At 30.8% G+C, this 21,984-nt stretch overlaps 1 protein-coding gene across 1 annotated transcript; it reads right to left on the bottom strand.

The window, feature by feature from the left end:
* Positions 1 to 5,473: 5,473 nt before the first annotated feature.
* On the bottom strand, positions 5,474 to 5,968 carry LOC120119395. Its single transcript, XM_039139200.1, has one exon. It carries the CDS (start codon positions 5,859 to 5,861, stop codon positions 5,571 to 5,573), a length of 291 nt encoding a protein of 96 aa, XP_038995131.1. The 5' UTR covers positions 5,862 to 5,968; the 3' UTR covers positions 5,474 to 5,570.
* Positions 5,969 to 21,984: the final 16,016 nt, after the last annotated feature.

A 21,984-nucleotide genomic window follows, 5' to 3' on the forward strand; every position in this document is an offset into this window, starting at 1 on the left:
CTTTTTCGAAAATAAAACAAAATAACCCTTTTTCTCTGTTTCTCCTAGAGCCTGCAATTAATCAAACACCTCTTCTTCTTGCATGGTTGCCGTACCTGAGACTTGGTCACCCTCATTCTCTTCTTCTCTCTCTCTAATAAGGCGAAATAAGAAAACAAGCATCTATTTATAAAGTACAAAACAGGTAAAACTTTACGACTCGATCATCGAGCGGAAAGTGATGGAGAGGAAGAAAGTAGAAGCAGTGGGCGAGGAATCAAACGTGGTTATTGAAATCTTTTTGGATTAATCAACGGCTGAGAATCGGGTCGAGAAAGAGATTCGAAAGTTGACCATTTTTTTATCTGTGCGTTAGCAAATGTTCCTCGAAAAGAGAAATGTTAATCGTTCTACCGCCAAGGTTTATTTGCAGGAAATTTGAAGGAGATTGGCTTAGAACAATGGAGTCACGGAGGTACGAGGTTTTTTGTCGAAAAAATAATTGAATAAGAGTAAATAATGGAGGAGATTAGGTGTCGCAATCAATACAAAAATGATTTTTAAATGTTATATGACTAGATTATGTGAATGAATATGTTTCTTAAAAGAATAAAATGTACATGTTCAAAAATAAAGAATAAAATGTATTAGATGATATAATATGTATAGTTGTCAAACTATTTAAATAGTTAAATAATGTTGGTTAATTTTAGAGATTTTAAGTTTGAATATAATATTTATAAAAAGTTTTAAATATTTATTATCGTATAATTGATAATTTTCGAACATATATTATTTTATAATAATTTTATATTAATAAAAAAACAAACATATTTAACTTTAACAGGCATATCATACAGGGCAAACTAATATACGGTAAGTAAATTTTTATTTAAGCTTTGTATAACATATTTTAGTGATTTAATCTTGAAAAATACAAAGATAGAAATTATATGATTATTTTGGTGATTTTGTCACGTTTAACGAGCACAGATGAATACCAATAATGATGAGCACTAATAATTTAATTTATAAGACTTTAAAACTATAAAATATTCAACGTATAATTATAAATTAGTTAAAAATCTAAAAGTAAATTATTTAAAATAAAATATTAATTATTTTTTATAATCTTGGTTTTAATGATAATTAGATCAAATATTAAATTCTAAATTAAAAAAACCTAAATTATTTTTTTTGCTTTGAACCCGTCGTCATTGCTACTGCTATCATTATTGTCATCGTTATTGTTGTCGTGGTTGTTTCTGTTGCCATCGCCACTGTTGCTACCGTCACTGATGTTGTCATCGTCGCTGCTTATGTCGTTGCTGCCACCATCGCCTCTGTTGCCGCCATTGCCCGCGCCAATGCAAGAAAAAAAAATTTAGGATTTTTTAATTTATGGGTTAATATTTGATCTAATTATTATTTAAAAAATATTATAAAAATAATAATATAATTAATATTTTATTTAAATAATTTACGTTTAGTTTTTTAACTAAATTATAATTACATGTTAAGTACTTTATAATTTTAAAATTTTATAAATTAAATTAATGATGCTTATTGTTAGTAGTGTTCATCGATACTCGTCAAGCCTTGTAGGATTTTCGAAATGAATGCTATGATATTTTGAACTCGATTAGGATAAATTTATTCAAATTTTAAATATTATACTAACTATTAAAGTAATTCAAGTAATTTGTTCGTCAATTCATAGACGAATAACATAATTATTTAAAATCATAAAAACAAGATAAATAATTCATACTTCTTTCATAAAACACATACGAATCTCATGTATATATATGAATATAAATGAATTTAAATAAAATAAAATAATCTCCCCTGATATTTAGTACTAAAAATGGTAGTATTAAAATGAAATAAAAATTAAACTTTAAATATGTGTTATAAATTTGAAAGTTTAGGTATTAAAATGAATCAAAACTGAAAATTTAGATTCTAAATGCATGATTTATCCAAAACAAACTGAGTAGCCACCTCATCCTTTATATTTTATTGAAATTGGAGAGTAACGTATACATAATTTTAGGTATAATTTTGTTATTGTTCATGCATTCATTCATACTAATGCTACATCCTCGAGAAAGCGACCTTTATGATTTAATATTAATTGGATTATATGTATATTAGTGAGATGCATCATTTTAATATCATGTTGATTTTTTTTCTCCAAAACACTTTTTGCTCTATCTTTTTTATTTTTTTAGTTTTGGGTGACATCTTTGGTATTTTTTTATTTTTTATCTTGTAGATTTTTTAATAAATTCTATTTTTGTGACCTAATTTTTTTATGTTTTTATGACATGTTTCTTTATTTCTTTATATTTTTAATTTTATTTTTGGTTCGTTTAGTCGTTCTTATCGTTTAAATACCCCTAAACCCCCTCTAATTTAAACACAACAAATAAGAAAAATATGTTCATGACAACTCCCGCTTATAATATAATCTTTATCATTCAAAAAATTGAAACGAGAATCTAGTTCACTAAACTGTCAGTATAAGATATATTAAAATTTAACTAGAAATTCTCTGTATGATTTTGTGTTTGAACATTTGTATTTGTAAGATATATATGCATTATCAATTGATTAAAATAGTTTTGAATAAATATTATCTTAATAATTCTATACTATAAAAAATATATACTTTTCATCTAATTAAATGTTGAGCTTGGTTCTTCTATTAATTCATTCCATCTTTACGGTCACAAATCCTTTAACTTTTAGCTGACGGTTCACAAATACTTCACCTACTTAACTCTATAGAAGATATGACCAAATTTCCATAGATCATATTGGTTTTTTTATGCAAAATAAAAGTTTTAAGCAAATGCTAAACGTAAATAAAAATCAAATTAAGAATTTAGTTGAATATAATCACTACACCAAAATAGGTTTTAGCGGCGTTTTTTACTCATATAGCGTCGTTTTTAAGCGCCGCTAAAAACCTTTGTGGCGCAAAAACAAACACCGCAAAAAGTGCCACTGAAACAAACGCCGCAAAAGATAGCGGCGTTTTATTTATCTTTTCTTTTGTGGCATTTGTCCCAAAAACTCCGCTAAATAATCTGACATATAGTGGTGTTTGTTTCAAAAAAAGACAGCTAAATGTTCTGACATATAGTGACGCTTATTCCCAAAAACGCCGCTAAATGTTATGTCATATAGTGGCGTTTGTGAATGTAGAACGCCACTATTGCCTATGTATATAGTGACATTTTCTGTATAAATGCCGTAAAATAATTTTTTGATTAATATAATTTACTTAAAATAGTAATATCGTTAAAATCCTTATTAACGTCCTATTTGCTTATTGAACGCTTAATTGTAGATATAATTGTAGGTAAAATACTCACGATATAAGCCACGTTGTAAGAAATTTGCTTCTAAATAATTTAATTTACAAAATACAAATTCAAATATCTAATTAAATTGTTTACTACCTTTCAAAAAAATTGTTTACTTTCTAAAGAATAACTTAAAAAGAAAAGGCTATGAAATACCGGAGGAAAATGTGTGTTTTAACAATTTTTTAACTACCAACAATATTAGAAACAGTTGGTAATATGTTACAAGCTAAATGTACTAATTCAATTAAATCTCATAAAAATTATAAAAATCAGGAAAACTAATAAAAATTGATTAATTGGTAGAAATTAATTTCGTGATAATTTGAAATATGTTAAAAATCTGTTACGTATCATATTTTTTTATTATATTAATTAATTAAAAATAGTCTCATGGAGTCCAATATTTTAAATATATTCCAGACATTTAAATTTACAAATCATTTAATAAGTTTAAGTTTAAAGATCATTGTGAGTTGTGTCGTTTATTCATCGTTGAACATCAATTTATTTCTATAAATTCATAATCATAATCATATTTATAAGATAATCGGTTGTTAAAATGCAACCGATAGAGGTCGTAGCAGTTTTAAATGTGGATTACATCAGCTACATTTCGCCCAACCGGTTACCTTTTGCTTTAACTCATACTCAATAGCGCTGCCACTTTACACAACAAATTGTCAGCATCAAAAAACATTTGCTATCATTAGATTCCTAAGGCCTCAATTTCTTCAAACTTTAACTTTCATTCAAGTAATCTTTTTAGCCCCAAATATAAGTTGGAGTCAACTTATATAAACTTTTTATTAAAAAAATACACATTTTAGAATAATTAGATAAGCAAAAATATATGGTAAAATTATGTTGCCTCTTATACGGGAGATTAATCTCAAACAAGCTTAATCTTTTATAAAGGGATGAATTTTTAAAAATTTAGAAGAGAATAAATTTATAAAATTTTAGGATACAAAAATAGATTATTAATAAAACATATAAAAATATCTAAAATATGATAATATGAAGTAAAGTATTTAGCGGCGTTTATATAAAAATACCACTAAAGTATTTAGCGGCGTTTTTGCTTAAAACGCCACTAAACTACGACCGTTTGTGGTGTTTGAAAAAAATGTCACTAAACTACAGTATTTAGCGGTGTTTATATAAAAACGCCACTAAAGCACAGTATTTACCGGCATTTATTCAACAAATGCCGCTAAAAATGCCGCTAAAAACCCAAGTGAAAAAAGGAATATAACAACTCACTTGAACATAACTAAAAGATGACTGTAATAGCGAAATTAAGATTCAAATGAAATATGTGCTTGAATTTAAAATTAATGTTGATAAATTAATAGTGGTTTAATAAAAAAAATAAAAGTGTGTTGATAAAAAACAAGGTTAATGATCAATTAATTTGATGTTGTTCTATTCATGAAAAGTCTTCATAACATCAATTGTAACAATCTTATTTTTGGGCAATTATCGAGTAAGTCGATCATGAGTTGAATATTGCTTATTAAAAAAATTATTTCTTGAGTTGAATCATTATTTGTTAAGATTGATAATATTTTTCGTAACTTGTTACTCGACTCATTGTTTTTTAAGCTCACCATAAATTTTATCTTATTTTTTAACTATATGTAAAATCTAGTAAATTGATATTATTACTTAAATAATTTAATATTTTTTATTACTTATTAGAAAACTAATAAATTAAAAATTATTAATTAATAATTTAGCATCTACCTTATTATTTATCTTATTATCTATTAGCAAATTAACAATTATTAATTAAAATTTTTTAATGAAATATTTTTTTAAGGTAACTACTAAAAATTATAAAATAAATTAATGAATTTCTTATGAACTTGTCGAGTTGAATTAAATCTTGCTCAATTTAACTCGTTAAAATCTTAAATCAAGTCAATTCAATTCGAGTACTTATCAAGTTTTGGCCGAATTAAATAAATTCAATTTAAACATTTATCAAATTTTAATTAAACAGAATTCGAATAACTTACTCATGAGCCTCATTAAGCGATTAATGTTATTCAAGCCAACATTGGTATTGGTTAGAATACAAATACATTATACATAGACCTACAAGAAGTCACAGAAAATTCTTGGCCATCATCAGGCCAGGCCAATCCCCCGGACTCTGTTAAGAAAATATACAACTTTAAATTCAATACATAAGAAATCAAACAAGTCAATCTACTCATTGAAAATCGAAAAACTCGACGCCCCTTTCACAAAATACTTGGAGCTGGCCGTCACCGTAGTGGTCGAAGAAGACGAAGCTGCGGAAGCGGCTACCATGGCACCGGTAGTGATCAAAGCCGGTAAGCTCTTCGACTTAGGGGAAAACGAGTTATCATCGTTGATGAAATCTCTATCCTCTTCTTTGATGGTATCCAACATCTTTCTCGTTCTACGCCTCATGACGGTCACAAACTGCGGTGGAGCAACCTCCATAAACAACCTCGGGAGACGCGAACTCGCCATGTTTAGAAGCTAATGAAGAAGGAAATGGGTGATACATGGAAACCCCAAGGAGGAACAAGAGTTATAAGAGAACACACTGGTTTTGGATAAGATTTATAAGAACATGGTTTTGGCTTAAATTTTAACTCCTAGTGCCGCCACTAACGGCTGATATTAATTTTGCATGATAAATATATGATGTTTCCAGTACAAGTTCAAGAGAGAACGTTACGCTGTGGGGGGACCTTGCCATCTCCACGTGTCGAAGATTGAATGGAGATATTCGTTTTGTTGGGATCAATAATGCCTAATTTTTCACTTTTCCCTATCTCAGCCGGCATCACCTGTTGTGTGCCATGTGTCTGTTGGATGTTTTCCATTTGTCTACGGTATCATATTCACAACTCACAAGAAATTTCTTGACAAACTTGCCTGCCTATTCAAACGTCGGTCTACGACTCATCGTGTTTTGGGTTTATTTAAGGATGAGTACGATGGAATTCTAATTAATTCATGGTGAATATACAACTCTAACCTATAGAGTATTATTTTATTAAATCTTCTGTTTTGAAAATTGGATCGGATCGGCCGGTTCAATCGGAAATTATTGTTTAGTCCGGTTCAATATAAACCGGTTGAACCGCTATTAGTGAACCGGTCAGAACCGTTCGAACCGGACCGGCTGAAAACCGAAAAAAAACCGGGATTTTTGTTTTTTTAAAAAAAAAAATTAAACCAAACAACGTCGTTTGTTAAACGAGCCAAGTCGAACTCGAGTATTGCTGAGCTCGACTCGAACATGAAAACTTTAAAAGTAAGCTCAACTCAACTCAAACTCACAAGCTAAAAATTATCAAGTTCAACCCAAACTCGAAATATAATATATAATATTGAAACTTGAACTCAAAAAGGCTTGAACTCAAAAAAAAATTAGAAGCTCAATTGAAGCCTAAAATTCGAGCTTGATTGAAGTGAAAGAATAGTTCACTCAATGCTCACCAAAAGGCTCCATGATTTTGAATGTCAAATTACCTCTATTATTTATAGAAGTTAGTTGTGATGCGCTTCTATGTTTCTTAGCAATGTGAGATTGTTTTGTTCTCATATTTTTACTCTTTAAACTTTTGGGATGCTTTTCTATGTTTCTTAGCCATGTGTGATTGTTTTTTAAAAAAAATTAAACCAAACAATATCATTTTGTTATGATTTTTTTAACCTCAAATTTATTTTTTAATTATAGTTATATAATTATATTTATTATTTAGTATGTTTTACCTTAAATATATGTTGTAGTTAATTTGAATCATTTTGTTTCACTTGATTTTATGGTTTTTAACTTATATATGTTATGACTTGCTTTGAATATGACTTGTAATATAAAAAATTGTTTTTTATTAAATATTTTTGGTATTTTTATTTAATTTTTAAAACTATGACCGGTTCGATAACCGGTCCGGTTCTGAAAACCATAATTAAATCTCTCGACTATCAAAAATTATAAAATAATCCCTCGAACAATAGGGAATTGTTTTGTCGAGTCTCATTATTATTTAAAGTTACAAAATATCATATGACAAACTTGTCATTTTCCGTTAAAAAACTGACCATAGTTTGAGTTGGACATTAACCTGCTATTATGATATGATAAAATATGATTCTATAATCTCAAATGATTATCATAACTCAGTCAGCATGTTAACATCCAATTCAGATAATCCTTAATTTTTAACGAAAAAAGACGAGTTTGAAACATATGAATAGTCAAATGATCATTTTATAACTTTTAATAGTCGATGGACTCAACAAATGAATATCCTATTATCGGGGGTTATTTTGTAACTTTTAATAGTCATGGAACTCAACAAAACAATACACTCTAGTCAGGAGAGTTATTTTGTAACTTTTAATAGTTGAATACTCAACAAATTAATGTCATATAATCGGAAGACCATTTATATACTTTATCCTCAATAAATTCATAATTTACAAATTTAATAATTGAACTATCTTATCACTTTTATTTTATTTTTAATTTTTTTCAATTTAATAATTAAATGTATACATTTTTTAACACTCAATCATTCTCTCGTTAACAGAATAATTGTATGACTTGTTGGTGTATTATAATATGCCATAGGATGTATAATTTAGACAAATAAAATAAGGGATGACACATAATTTTTTTAATAGTTTTTGAATTGTTGATCAAGTTGTTTCATTTCTTCCCCATTATGTGTTGCGGAATACGACTATCGGATAGAGTAAAATTGCAACTGATAATTTGAGAAAATAAAAAATAAAAATAAAGAAGACACAAATTTTACGTGGAAAACCCCTAAATAATATAGGGTAAAAACCACGGGCAACGGTAGAAGAATTTCACTATAAGAAAATAGAAATTACAACTTCTCTCGATCTAATAAGGAGAAAACAATAACAATTCTCTTTTGATAAAAAAGAGAAAGCAACTTTCAAGAAAACTCTCTAAATTCTCTAGTATTGAGAAAAAACTAGAATGATTTGGGATGGTTTTGAAGCTAAATAAGTTAGAGTATTTATAGTTGAAGCTTAATGACTAATCTTGTAAATACCCTAAATTAAAAGGACTAATTTAGCAATTTTACCATTACCCAAATTCAACAAAAACCCAACTACTTTTCGATGCCCCATTTTTTAATTCATTTGGTGCATTGCACTTTCGGTGCAAAGTCCAACATTCAACAATCTCCCACTTGAAGATTTGATTGGAACAATCATATCTTCACACCATTCTTTCTACCTTGTACCTTCATGTTGCTTACGTCTCTGATAGGCCACAAGAGGATCGACACCAAGTAAATTTATCAACATTGATCGCCTTCGTCATGAAATTTGTTATGTTGTCTTTGGTATGGATCTTCTGCATATCTAATGTCCCTTATTCCACCTTCTCACGAATAAAATGGTACTGAACTCGTATGTGTTTTGTCCTTGAATGAAATGTTGGATTCCTTGCTAGATGCAAGACGCTTTGACTCTCACAAAATAGAGAGACATACTCTTGATTGTGCCTAGGCTCCTCTAATAGCATCTTCAACCAAATTGTTTCTTTACTGGCTTGTGTAGCTGCTACATATTCTGCTTCTATTGTGGATGTAGCCACAACTGACTGCAATTTTGAAACCTAGCTTACAGCTCCACCAGTAATTTTGAACACATATCCTGTAGTAGATTTGCTTTTATTCAAATCCCCTACATAGTCAGAATCAACATACCCATTGATAATTAAATTTGATCCTCCATAACATAATGCAATATTTGGTGTCCCTTTGATGTATCTCAGGATCCTCTTTACTGTATTCCAATGCTCTTTGACTGGATTCACCATGTACCGACTAACCACTCCCACTGCTTGTGCAATGTCTGGTCTTGTGCATATCATAACGAACATTAAACTTCCCACTGCCGATACATACGGTACTCGAGACATCTCCATCCTCTCTTCTTCACTGCTAGGACTCACACTGGAGGATAATTTGAAGTTAATAGAAATAGGGGTATAAATTGGCTTACAATCTTGCATGTTAAATCGTGACAAGATTTTCTTCAAGTAATTCTTTTGTGAAAGTCAAATCTTCATATTACTTCTGTCTCGGTGAATTTGTATCCCTAGAATCTTGTTTGCTGATCCAAAGTCCTTCATTTCAAATTCCCTAGCCAGTTGTGCATTCAATTCTTCAATATGATCTATGTTGGGTCCTGCAACCAACATGTCATCAACATACAACAGTAATATAACAAAATCGTTGTCACCAAACCTCTTGAAATAAGCACAAGGGTCTGCATTAAGTCTATTGTATTCAAAGCACATAGTGAAGGAATCAAATCTCTTATACCAATACCCCGACACCTGCTTTAAACCGTATAGAGATTTGTTCAACCTACAAACCAAGTTCTTCTTTTCTTCTTCTTCAAAACCTTCAGGTTGGAGCATGTAAATCTATTCTTCAAGATTTCCATGAAGAAAAACTATTTTAACATCTAGATGCTCTAGATGTAAATTTAGTGTAACATACATTGCCAAGACTACTCAAACTGTTGTTAGTCGAACCACATGAGAAAAGATTTCATTGAAATCAATACCTTCTTTTTGAGCATATCCTTTGACCACCAGTCTTGCACGATACCTCTCAACTTGATCGTCACCATTTCGCTTGATTTTGAAGACTCATTTGTTATCAACTGGCTTCCTTCCTTGTAGTAGTGGCACAAGGTCTCATGTATTATTTTTATGAAGGGCTTCGATTTCTTCTTGCATCGCCATCATCCACAGTGAAGCATCTGAGTTGTTTATTGCCTCATTGTATGTTGATGGCTCACCGTCATCTGTTAAAAGGCAGTATGTAATATTTCTTTCTATAACATAATATGAGTGTCAATTGAGACGTCTTCTCACATGATCTGATTTACGAGTTGTTGGAGCTTCAGAACTCTCTGGTTCTTGTTCATCATGTGTTGGTTCTGCTTCAAAAGAATCTCCTTGTTAAAACTTCTTTTCCACATGTATCTGTGTAGTCTCTGACTTTTCAGCGCTACCATATTTTTTTGTAACTTATCTTCTACAAAGATAACATCCCTGCTAATGATCACTTTGCGGGCAGTGGGATCCCACAAGCGATACCCCTTTACTCCATCAACATACCCCAAGAATTTGCATTTCTTGGATTTTGAATCATACTTTAAAATTTCTTAGGAGTTGTACATCACATACACAATACTTCCAAATACATGTAGGTTTGAATAATCAATTGGTTTACCAGTCCACATCTCCATTGGTGTCTTCAGCTCTATTGCAATTGATGGAACTCGATTCACCAAATAACAGGCGGTATTGACTGCTTCTGCCCAAAATAATTTTTATAGGCATGCATCTCTCAACATTGCTCTTGTTCTTTCTAACAAGGTTCTGTTCATCCGCTCTGCCACTCCATTTTGTTTAGGAGTGTTCTCCACTGTGAACTATCTTTTGATGCATTCTTTCTTGCAAAAGTCATCAAATTCTTCACTTATGTATTCTTCTTCATTATCTGTTCTGAAACACTTGATCTTATTTCTAGAATTAAGTTCCATCCATGCTTTGAAGTTTTTTTAAAGTTGAAAACACGTCTGACTTCTTCTTAATAGGGTACACCCAACATCTCCTGGAGTAGTCATCAATAAATGAGACAAAGTATTTTCCTCCGCCTATGGATGTAATTGGTGCTTGCCATACGTCAGAATGAACCAATTCAAGAACACTTTTGCCTCTAGAATTTGACGTGTTGAATTTCAACCGGTGCTGTTTACTTGTTATGCAACGCTCACACAAAGTAAGCGATACTTTTGTTAAGCCTAGAAGTAGTTTTTGCTCCACAAGGACTTTCATTCCTTGTTCTGACATATGTCCAAGTTTCTGATGGCATAGCATTACAGAATCTGAACTACATAAGGCAACAGAGGCTTCTACTTCTAACAAAGTCTATCCCTTCAGCATGTACAAGTTTACTGCTATATTTTCGCCTTTCATCACCACAAGCGCTCCACGGAACACCTTCAGGATTGTTTTCCGTGTTTCTATCTTGCTTGCATTAATATCCAACAATCCGTAGGATAATAAATTTTGCTTCAGGTATTTCACGTGTCGCACATCTTGAACAACTTTAATTGTTTCACCATACATCTTCAATTTGATGGTTCGCCAATGATCTCTAAGGCATGATCATTGCAACTATACATAGATCCTCCTAAGACAGGTTCATAATGATGAAATCATTCTATTCTTGAGGTCATGTGATATGTTTCTCTCTAATCAATGAGCCATATATCTGCAAATCTCTTTCTACCTTCCATGGTGGTTGACGTTTCACAACATAAAACATCTCCATCATCTGAAGTGTTTGCAGTATTACCTTGTGGATTGGAGTGTTTACTTAGACTCTAACAATCCTTCTTCAAGTGACCCTTCTTTCCACAGTTGTAGCACTTTAAATTCTTCTTGCTTCTCGACTTTGATCTACCATGTTTGTGATTGCTGCTTTGGCCACGTTCTGTTAATCTCCCTCTCATATTTGTCAACGCTTTTGCTTGTTGCATATTTACTTGTCTGTCTTCCTTGTTCTTGCGTCGATTTTCTTTTTGTATAACAGCAGCTGCAATGTCATCGAAGACTAGACTGGTGACATTACTATTTGTCAAGTTGATGATGAGTTGATCATACGAATCAGGTAGACTTTAAAGTAGAAGTTCAACACATTCTTGTTCTCCTATTGTACAACTTAAGGATGTAAGCTGAGGAAATAAAGTGTTCAGTGTGTTTAAGTGCACCGTCACTGAAGTAGATTCTGACATCCTGAGAGTATACAATTTCCTTTTAAGGAAAATGTTATTGTGCAACGAAGTGGCCTCGTACAATTTGGTGAGATGATCCCATATCTCCTTAGTTGTCTTCTTCTCCTCGATGCTTGACAATACTTCATCTGCTAATGCTAGATGAAAGTTTGCCATAACATTTCCATCCATTTCGATCCATTTGTTGTCATATGTGAAATCAAACAACTTTTCACTGATAATTGCTAGACAACCGTCTTTACTTAGGATGATCTTCATCTTCAATTTTCACAATGAGAAATTTCTCCCATTGAACTTTTCAATATCAAATTTCGTTGCCATAGTTTCTATTACGGATAAATCCCACTATTTTACTATCATGAATAGTTCTCTGAAACCTTCAAAGAATGTGTAATGACTTCTTACTTTCTTATGTTGGAGGATCCACCTTTTGGTGGCAACCACAAAGACAATAAGTAGATATTATACACTCTAATCTGGCTCTTGACACCAATTATTGCGGAATACGACTATCGGATAGAGCAAAATCGCAACTGATAATTTGAGAAAATAAAAAATAAAGATAAAGAAGACACAAATTTTATGTGGAAACTCCCTAAATAATATAAGGTAAAAACCACGTGCAACGATAGAAAAATTTCACTACGAGAAAATAGAAATTACAGCTTCTCTCGATCTAACAAGGAGAAAACAATAACAATTCTCTCTTGATAAAAAGGAGAAAACAACTCTCAAGAAAATTCTCTAAATTCTCTAGTATTGGGAGAAAGTTAGAATGATTTGGGATGGTTTTGAAGCTAAATGAGTTAGGGTATTTATAGTTGAAGCTTAAGAACTAATCTTATAAATACCCTAAATTAAAAGGACTAATTTAGCAATTTTACCATTACCCAAATTCAACAAAAAACCAACAACTTTTCAGTGTCTCATTTTTTAATTCATTTGGTGCATTGCACTTTCGGTGCAAAGTCCAACATTCAACACCATGGAAGTAGGACAAGCTGCTCATGCTATTTTTAGTTGTTTTCAGAATAAAGAACAACAAAAACACTAGGGTTCCGACAATAGCAGCTTGTGTGATGTTTCTTCTAATTTGAATTCTCTAGCTTTCAAGATACCTTGTGTGATGCTATTAGTCGCCATTACTTCAAGGGATGCCAAATAGAAGGAGCTGTGGATTTCATTTTAGGCAATGACCAATCTATTTTTAGGTCATCTTAGTTTTAAAAGGCATAAGACTCACCAAAACGTAAAAGGTTCTTGGAGTCTAAATGCAAGGCGCAGGGTGAAGACATGTGTCTTTCGTAAACGAGACATACTTGTATACCAATAAACTTCTATATCAATTATACACTATATTTATACTTAAAACAAAGTTATAATCATATTATAGATGTTTAAATATCATAATATTCAATATAATTACATTAACATACCTTAACATAAGAAAATATAGTTCAAAACTTCAAATAAAAAAACTTAATTCAAATACTTAAATACTAATAGTATAAACAATCAGAGTTAAATATTATATAATATACTTTATATATGACTATATTATAATATTTATAAAATTTGAATGCCTTTTAAATGAATATTCCCAAGTAATAAATGTCCACAATAAACTACAACTTCCAATAAAAACAAACCCCGTAAATTTAATGTCACATACTCATAATATATTAATTAAAAGTAATTATAATTAATAAATATTTAATGCAGTTGAACAAATCTCCCTTTAGAATTTTTGAAAATTTTTAGTCTCTACCATCCAACGTTTATATAAAAAGTATAATTAACTAAAAGCAATCTCAATGACAGGTTTTAATGCAGAATCCATTTCCCTAGGCTAAGTCGCAGAGTTCTTAAATAGACCATTGTAAAGCCTTCTCCCTTATTTTGTTTTTCTTCATCAATTGTTATCTTCCCCTTAAACCCTTAAAACTCCTTCAGTATCTTCGCATCCCACTACTTGGCAGCCATCCATTCCAGCGTCCTTTCTCCGGTCGGGGATTACAAATGGAAGCATAGCGTCCCTCCAAAACTTACCAAATGAAGACTACGGTGCCAAAATCAGTATTTTTTTTCTCCCCCCTCCAATAGGCGCAAGAAGCGCAGCGCCTTAGCCCATGTAGAAAAGCGCTAAAAGAGCAGGAAGCACGTGCCTGCCGTTCACCGCCTCGCCTGTGCCGCCGGAGGCGAATTTTCCGGGGTGCCTAGGCGCGCTTTTTAAAACTAAATTGGTCATCGTTTGTATAGTCAAAACTATTCAGTATCCTCCCAAAGAGTATCAAATCGATTGGATCTCGGAATAAATCAAACGCAGACAAATGTGGTAGGAAGTAAAAGCACTTAACCATTATTAATTTAATCACTGTTTGTTTATTTCAGAATGAATGATTCAGAGGCTATGTATGAATTAACTCTGAATGTGACATGTTTGATAATGGCTCTGAATGTATTTCTGTGCTGAATAATTCAGAATGTACTTCTGTGCTGAATTATTCAGAACTGTTTTTGCTGAATTATTCAGAGCGTTTTGCTGAATCAGTCATCATTTAATCATTTAAAGGTGAGAAACAAACGCGCTGAATGCTGAACGATTCAACATTCAATGCTGAATGGTTCCATTCAGAACCAAACAAACAGCCCTTAGTAATATTTTTAACAGGATTAAGGTTTCAACCCCAATAATCTCCCACATCATAAACCCAAAAATGTCAGTATTCAATAACAATTCTGAGATAATCTGCTTTTCCAAATTATTGTTAAGGATACTTACAACCTATATGATTAAAAAATTCCCATTCCAAATCATCTGTTTTACTAAGCATTCGACATTTGCAAAAAAACAACCATGTTTCTCAATATACAAAAGGACTTCTATTAGCAAGTAAACATATCAGAAAACCAAGAGCCAAAAACAATGAAACAACTTACCCCACATTTTCCCAACAGCATCGTAGTAGTCATCCCATGAGAGTATGGTGTACAGGAACGGCACAAAAGGCTTTCCACATGGCGTTGGAGGGGAACCCCTCGCAGGCGGATGATGATCAAAAAGTCCAAAATACCGTCCGGAGACGGATCAATTCATCATTCGGTTTGAGTGTCGATACTTTGGAATGAACATAAAATGTATTGATATTATATCATATTATATCGCATTTCTGATAAATCAACAGTCAAACATAATAATAAGTAAAGAAGTATAGAAGAAATATAATGTTAAATATGATTTTATAAAAAAATAATAGATGACAAAAACAGAATCTCAATAATAGATAAATGACCAATAAGTAATTTACCAAATAATGAAATCTTCTTCTGCGCTCCATAGTTGAACAGAATGGAGGATTTTTTTTCTGGTTAACGAAGACAGATACTTGTGTTTTACCCATCCTCAAGCAATACTACACTTATTCAAAGAGTTGATACCGGAAGATGAATTGCTCCGTCTCCGACAGGATTCTCGAATCTTTGATCATAAGGGAGGAAGTCGACAGCCAGCGAGGTGCTTCCTCCGTCAACGACATGCTGAAACTCTTTTTCAGGGCTTGATTTTCTGATATTTTAATTTGCTTAAAAGGGTTTTTTTTTTTTGCTTAATATCAAAATAAGTGTCCAAATTATATCTCAATTTTCGAATAAGTGTCTCAACTATTGTTTTACTCATTCAGGTACCTCGTGTTACAAACGTTATCATTTTAGGTGCTCGGACCGTCAACAATGTTAATTTCTCCTATTAAGCGACATGTTTCACCACCTAGTTATTTTGAAATTTATTTTTTTAAAATTATTATTATATTTATAAAAAAAACCCTAATTTATCTTAAATTATAAAAAGCCTCAAAATCCTTAAAATCCCCAAATATTATCATTAACCTATCATTATCGCCCTTTTCGGCCACGAGCACAACTGTCGACATAGTCTTTGCCATCCTCCTAGTCATATGTCGTCATAGTTACTGTTGAGATTGCATGGGATCACAATTTTCATCCTAGGGTTTGTGGTATATAAAACGTCGATTCACTGTCGATCAGTTATACTTTCATGGGGGTTTTGATTGTTCGGGGAGGTAAGGTCGGGTGGAGCTTCATTGATGGAAAATAGCAAGGATCAATGTGAGTTTAGAGTTGAAATAAATGTTTTTAAATTTTTGGGTTATTTCAAAATGTTTGTGTTTTTCCTTTAAAAATATATAATTTTATTTTTTAATTTGAAATAAAATTTTAAAATAACTAGATTGTGACACGTGTTATTTAATGAAGGAATTAACATCGTTGACAGCCCGAACACTTAAAATGATAACCTTTGTAATGTTAGACACTTAGATTAGTCAGAAAATAATTTAGATACTTATTTAAAAATTGAGGTATAGTTTGGACACTTAATCTATTATTAAGCTTTTTTTTTCAGATGCTTTGTCACACGATTGCGTGTTTGAATCAAAGATGGATTGGACATGATTGTATTTTTTAAAATTTAAAGTTTTTATATATTTTTATTAAAAACATTCTTTTTATAAAAGTATCTTTTTAAAATTTTATAAATTTACTGTTAATTATAAAATTATATTCATCCCTATTTAGATTGTAAATTTTAATAAAAAGATTTTACTCATATAAATGAAAAATTCTGTCATATGATAACCTACTTTAAGGTTAGAAAATAATAGAAAATGTACAAAAAAAATGTTATATAAAATATAGCATTTTTGATTGAGCGTAATCTAAAATTTTAACTTTTAAATATTTTCGCTTGAATCAAAGATGTTATGAAGAAGATAATATTTAAGGTTGTCAACTGAAAATATTATAAAGAATATGTGCAACAAATTTTTTTAACTTTTTAATATTTTCGATTGAGTTAAAAATATTATGAAGAAAATAATATTTTCGATTGTCAACCGAAAATGTTACGACCGAAAATGTTACAAAAAAAAGTGTACAATCAAAAAATGTTAAGTAAAAATTAACATTTTAGATTACGCTCAATAAAAGGTATTATATTTTTTTTACGTCTCTTCCCCGTTGTTCTTTAATCTTAAATTATATTATTATCCCTAAAAAATTCATCGTATAAGTAATGAGTATCTGAAAATTTTAATAAAAGACAAACAAGACAACTTATCTCAATTGTTAAAGAAGATAATCATTTTTGGTTGAGATATAATCTTATTAAAAATTAACTAAATTAACCTAATGGTTAGGTGATTTTACCTCCCATTACATTTATCTGGGTTTGATTTCCTCCGAGTTCCAATTTTATTTTTTATTTTATTGATTTAATAATTTGATAATAAATATGTTAATGGTTGTCCCTTGTTCCCATATGTAATGGGGTAAGGGGAGGTAAGATAGTAGGCTGCCCCCAACACTAGGTTGAGGTTCCCATATGTAATGGGGTAAGGGGAGGTAAGATAGTAGATTGTCCCCAACACTAGGTTGAAAGCAGCTTCCGTAGGAGACATCCAAATTATGAAATACCCTCCATGGGACTCGGATCCCACGATCTCAAGGTTAAGAACCTTGTGCTCTACCAACTGAGCTGGATGGTCATTCATGATAATAAATATGTTGAATATGTTAAATCTAAAATTAAACTAATATAATATGTAAATATTTAAGGATAAATTATTATCATATTAATTAACAATAAGAGATGTTAATAGATTTATTAATAATTTAACGATAAAGTAATTAAAATCAATAAATTTTGTAATATTAGCATTAAATTAAAAACAATATTACTAATATATAAATGCGCTAAACGGTGGTGACCAAGGAGATAATTTACCCTCTATATCTTTTATGGAGATAATGGGCACTAATTAATAATTGAACGAGGTTTGATGTTTGTTTGGCTTGTTTTTTTTAGTAAATTATTTCATTTGTGATTAAATTATTGGGTGCCTTTTGTTTATTATGAAATTATTTTTTTATAAATTTAATTATACTTTAACTTTTAATCATTCACCATTAAATTGATCGTATAAATCAAATTTTTAATTGGTATAATTAATTATATTTTATTTTTTAATATTTATGAAATCTATAAATTTAATTTTAATACTATTTTTTGAATAATCTGGGTAAGTACAAGATAATATATGTTAAAAAATAATTTTTTTCAACCTTTCAACATTGAGCACACGCATCTTTAACATCTATGATGTTCGAACCCGAATTCTTAGAAATAACAATAATTACTTTATCACAGAAATCACTTGTTTTGTGATTTTAATACTAATAATTATTAAATTTAATTCTCATATTTATAAATTCTACAAATATTTAAAATCTCTTCCTTTTCTCAATGTAAATTGTAATTAATGGGTTCTTCGATCAACCCGCAACTACCGCTAGTTTTAAATTTTTTTCTTTTCCCGATAAAATTAGAAGAATAGTGCAAAGAGAATAATTAATTAGTAAAATAAGATATCTTTAAATTTAATTTGGAAAATAGAATTTATCATTTGAAATAAATCAAAATTATACGGAACTCGTCACTTTCACGTAATGAGATTCACGTGTATTATAACAAATGACATATATCTCAAAATAATTCTCAATCACCTTATTTTTTTTTAAATATGTATATATTACTTCTTTAATTTTCCCCTTTTCCTCTCTATCTTATATTTAATTTTTCAAAAAAAAAATCTTTTCAAAAAGGATTTGATGATACTTTTGAATAATAGAGTTTGAGAATTTTTATTGCAAGAAATGATTTTGAGTTGTATTCGTTAAGAAAATGAATTATTTTGTTTGTTTTGATTTTTTTCTAAATTTTATGTATACATATTTTAAATTTATTGAATAAGGATTAAATTGGTTGATTTATAATTATGAGAAATAAATTATTAAATAATTTAGTAAAATTAATAAATAATTTTATATAACAATAAAAAACTTTCAAAATATAAAAGCCATTAAACAACTAAATTGATTATTTTGAAGTTTTAAAATGTAAAAATTCTTTGGTTATATTTCTTTTTAATTTCAAAGTTTTAAAACATTTTAGTAACTTTATCCAAGAAGTAGTATGTGCATCACATGCATTTTAACTAGTATTAATTAGAACAAAAAATTGGTTTATCCATTAGTCTAAAATATTAAAAATAAAAATAAAAATTTACTCTTCGTGGGCCATAAAGATATTATTCTATGTCTATTAATGAATTACAAAAGTAATGTGTGCATAAAAAATCTATGTCCACTGTGTTCGGAAATTTGATAAGGACCCCCATGATCAATGTGCACTAATTGAAAGACATTAGCTAGAAGTACTAAGAGAAAAATGTATCTGAGATTGTCTACTAAAGGACAAACATAACACTGGTAAACGCATTCTTTATGAAATTTGATATCATGAAATGAAGACAATTTACTCATTTTATTAATGGTGATGCCAAAGATTAGTTTGATCAACAATGACTGTCATACGCTGAGGTGCTAATGAAAAAGAAGAAAGCAACACAATGAACTTCTCAAGTGTATGAATGGGAGTAGCATGTTTTCTTCCTGGATTATTGTTTATATTTGTGCATGCCTTCACTCTGATTTTCTTCAAAGATGCTGGTGCATATGCACATAATTAATTTAGGCATGGGGACTCACTGACAATTGTTGTAAGTGGTGTGTTCCATATCTCCAACAAAATCGTGGGGGTACGGTTGAACTCCAGGGTTTCATCTCATTGAATCGTAACATAACACGTAGCTGACAGTTTGAGGATTCAGTCTTCTCTTGTGCTGCTGAAGAGTAAGTAAGAGCATCAAAGCAAAGCAGAGCAGCCATGGCCTCACGTGTGCCGTGTCTAACATGGTAACCACAGAAAGCAAAGCGCCTGACATGTCCAATTTACAACTCTCCAAATTGTTATTTTTCAGAAAGAAAACCAGTTATTATTCAGGTGGTCCAAAAAATCCAAATGCAACGAACCCAAAAAGAAAACAGTGATCTTTTAGGGACGGAGCAGGATTGAAGTATTAGGGGGCAAATTGTTTGCTTAATAAATGTGTAAATGTATTGACATGTTAGCCTTTTACTCAAGGTGATGAACAGTCTGATGGCTCTTGTTTCTAGCAATCAAGTGTCCACAACTTGCAGCTTCTTTTGATCGAATACAACATTTGTCAAGCGTCCGCATTTCTTCCTTTTTCTTTTTTGATTTAAATTATTATTACTGTTTTATTTCACATGGCGCATTGATGTTTGAGATACATAGATGGATCCAACAACGTTGTATTACGACAGCAAGCATGATAGCGCCTGTGTTTTGGCTTGGATGTATAATATTACGTAGTGGTAAGACATGTTACGTAGGATGTATATATAATATTATAGAATAGACTCGTTAGCATTGATAGGTAACATAAACCAAATAAAAATAAACAAAAAGTAAAAAGACTATTTAAATTATTGTGATAGTTGATGCCAATCAATATGGGATATTGTACTTTGCATTACTAACACTTTGTATCTTTAAGGATAGAACTCAAATTTAAATCTTAGAGATGATACTATTAAAATTAACTGTCACAAATCTTTAACGAATTTTGTAATATTATTATAATCAAGAAGATAACGACGGGTAAAACAAAGAAAATAAAAATAAAAAAATTACGTGAAAAATCCTGAGAAATAAAAGTTATATGTAGATGAAAGAAATTCACTATAATATCAAAATTATAATAATTTACGGCTATAAGACCTCATATGAATTATAAGATTTCGTCTTACCAAACTCTAATTTATAATATTATCTATTTATAGGATTAAATGTTTAACTAGAAAAAGATTTAAAAATACAATAAGTCTTCTTAATATGAATTATTACTTCTAGTAAAAAAATTAATGATTCTCAAGGGTGATTTCAATGTGGTGGCTCATCCCTCAAAGAGTTCTGAGCCAATTAGTGGTGCCTTTATGAAGGATATGGAGGAGTTCAATGTTTGTTTAGGGGTCCTAGGAGTATCTCATCATGCTTACTTAGGACCAATCTTCACATGGTCGAATCATCAAGATGACTCATTCCTTACCAGAAAGTTGGATCGAATTCTTGTCTATCCTTCTTGGATGGTTTTTGCCTCGGGTGTGGTAACCTTTTTAGCCTTTTTTGTCTCTAATCATTGCCCGGGTATGGTCTCTCTTGATGCTGTTGTTGGCTCGGTCCCCAAATTTTTTTATTTCTTCAATTTATAGGTAAATGATCTGGGTTTTCTTGAGGTGGTTTCTAATTGTTGGTGTGTTCCCCTTGTTGAGCTCAATCATTTGAAGGTTTTGTTTATGAAGCTCAAAAGGATTAAGCCTATCTTGAAGTCCTTTAATCAAAGTAGGTATTGAAACCTGTCTGCTCGGGTTAGGGAGAAAAGACTGAAATTGGAGTAGGTGCAGTTACAAGTCCTATTTGGGTCCTTTGATACTTAGGATTTGGCTAGGGAGAAGTTTGTCTTTAGGGAGCTTTAAGACTTGGTGAATCATGAGGATATTTTTTATTGGCAGAAAGCTCGTGCTCTTTTTGTGCAAGATGGGGATGGTAATACTGCATTTTTTTCACTATTTGGTTCGTCTGAAGCAAAACAAACATTCTATTTGTTCTATTCAGAATAGCCAATGGTAGCTCCTAACTACCTTTGATCAGATTGCTAATAAGGTTGTGGGCTACTTTCAAAATCTATTAGGAACTGCCAATAGGAGTATCGTATGCTGCTATGTGGAACTTCTTAGGGAGATTTTGGGCTTCTCTTTCTTTGAAGTGGCTTGTGTGCTA

This window comes from Hibiscus syriacus, unplaced genomic scaffold (genome assembly GCF_006381635.1).
Source record: "Hibiscus syriacus cultivar Baekdansim isolate YM2019G1 unplaced genomic scaffold, ASM638163v2 tig00110332_pilon, whole genome shotgun sequence".
Classification (NCBI taxonomy): Eukaryota; Viridiplantae; Streptophyta; class Magnoliopsida; order Malvales; family Malvaceae; genus Hibiscus; species Hibiscus syriacus.

What these genes read in the sequence shown, in the direction of transcription:
- LOC120119395 (XM_039139200.1), bottom strand. Translation starts at nt 5,861, where the DNA reads ATGGCGAGTTCGCGTCTCCCGAGGTTGTTTATGGAGGTTGCTCCACCG.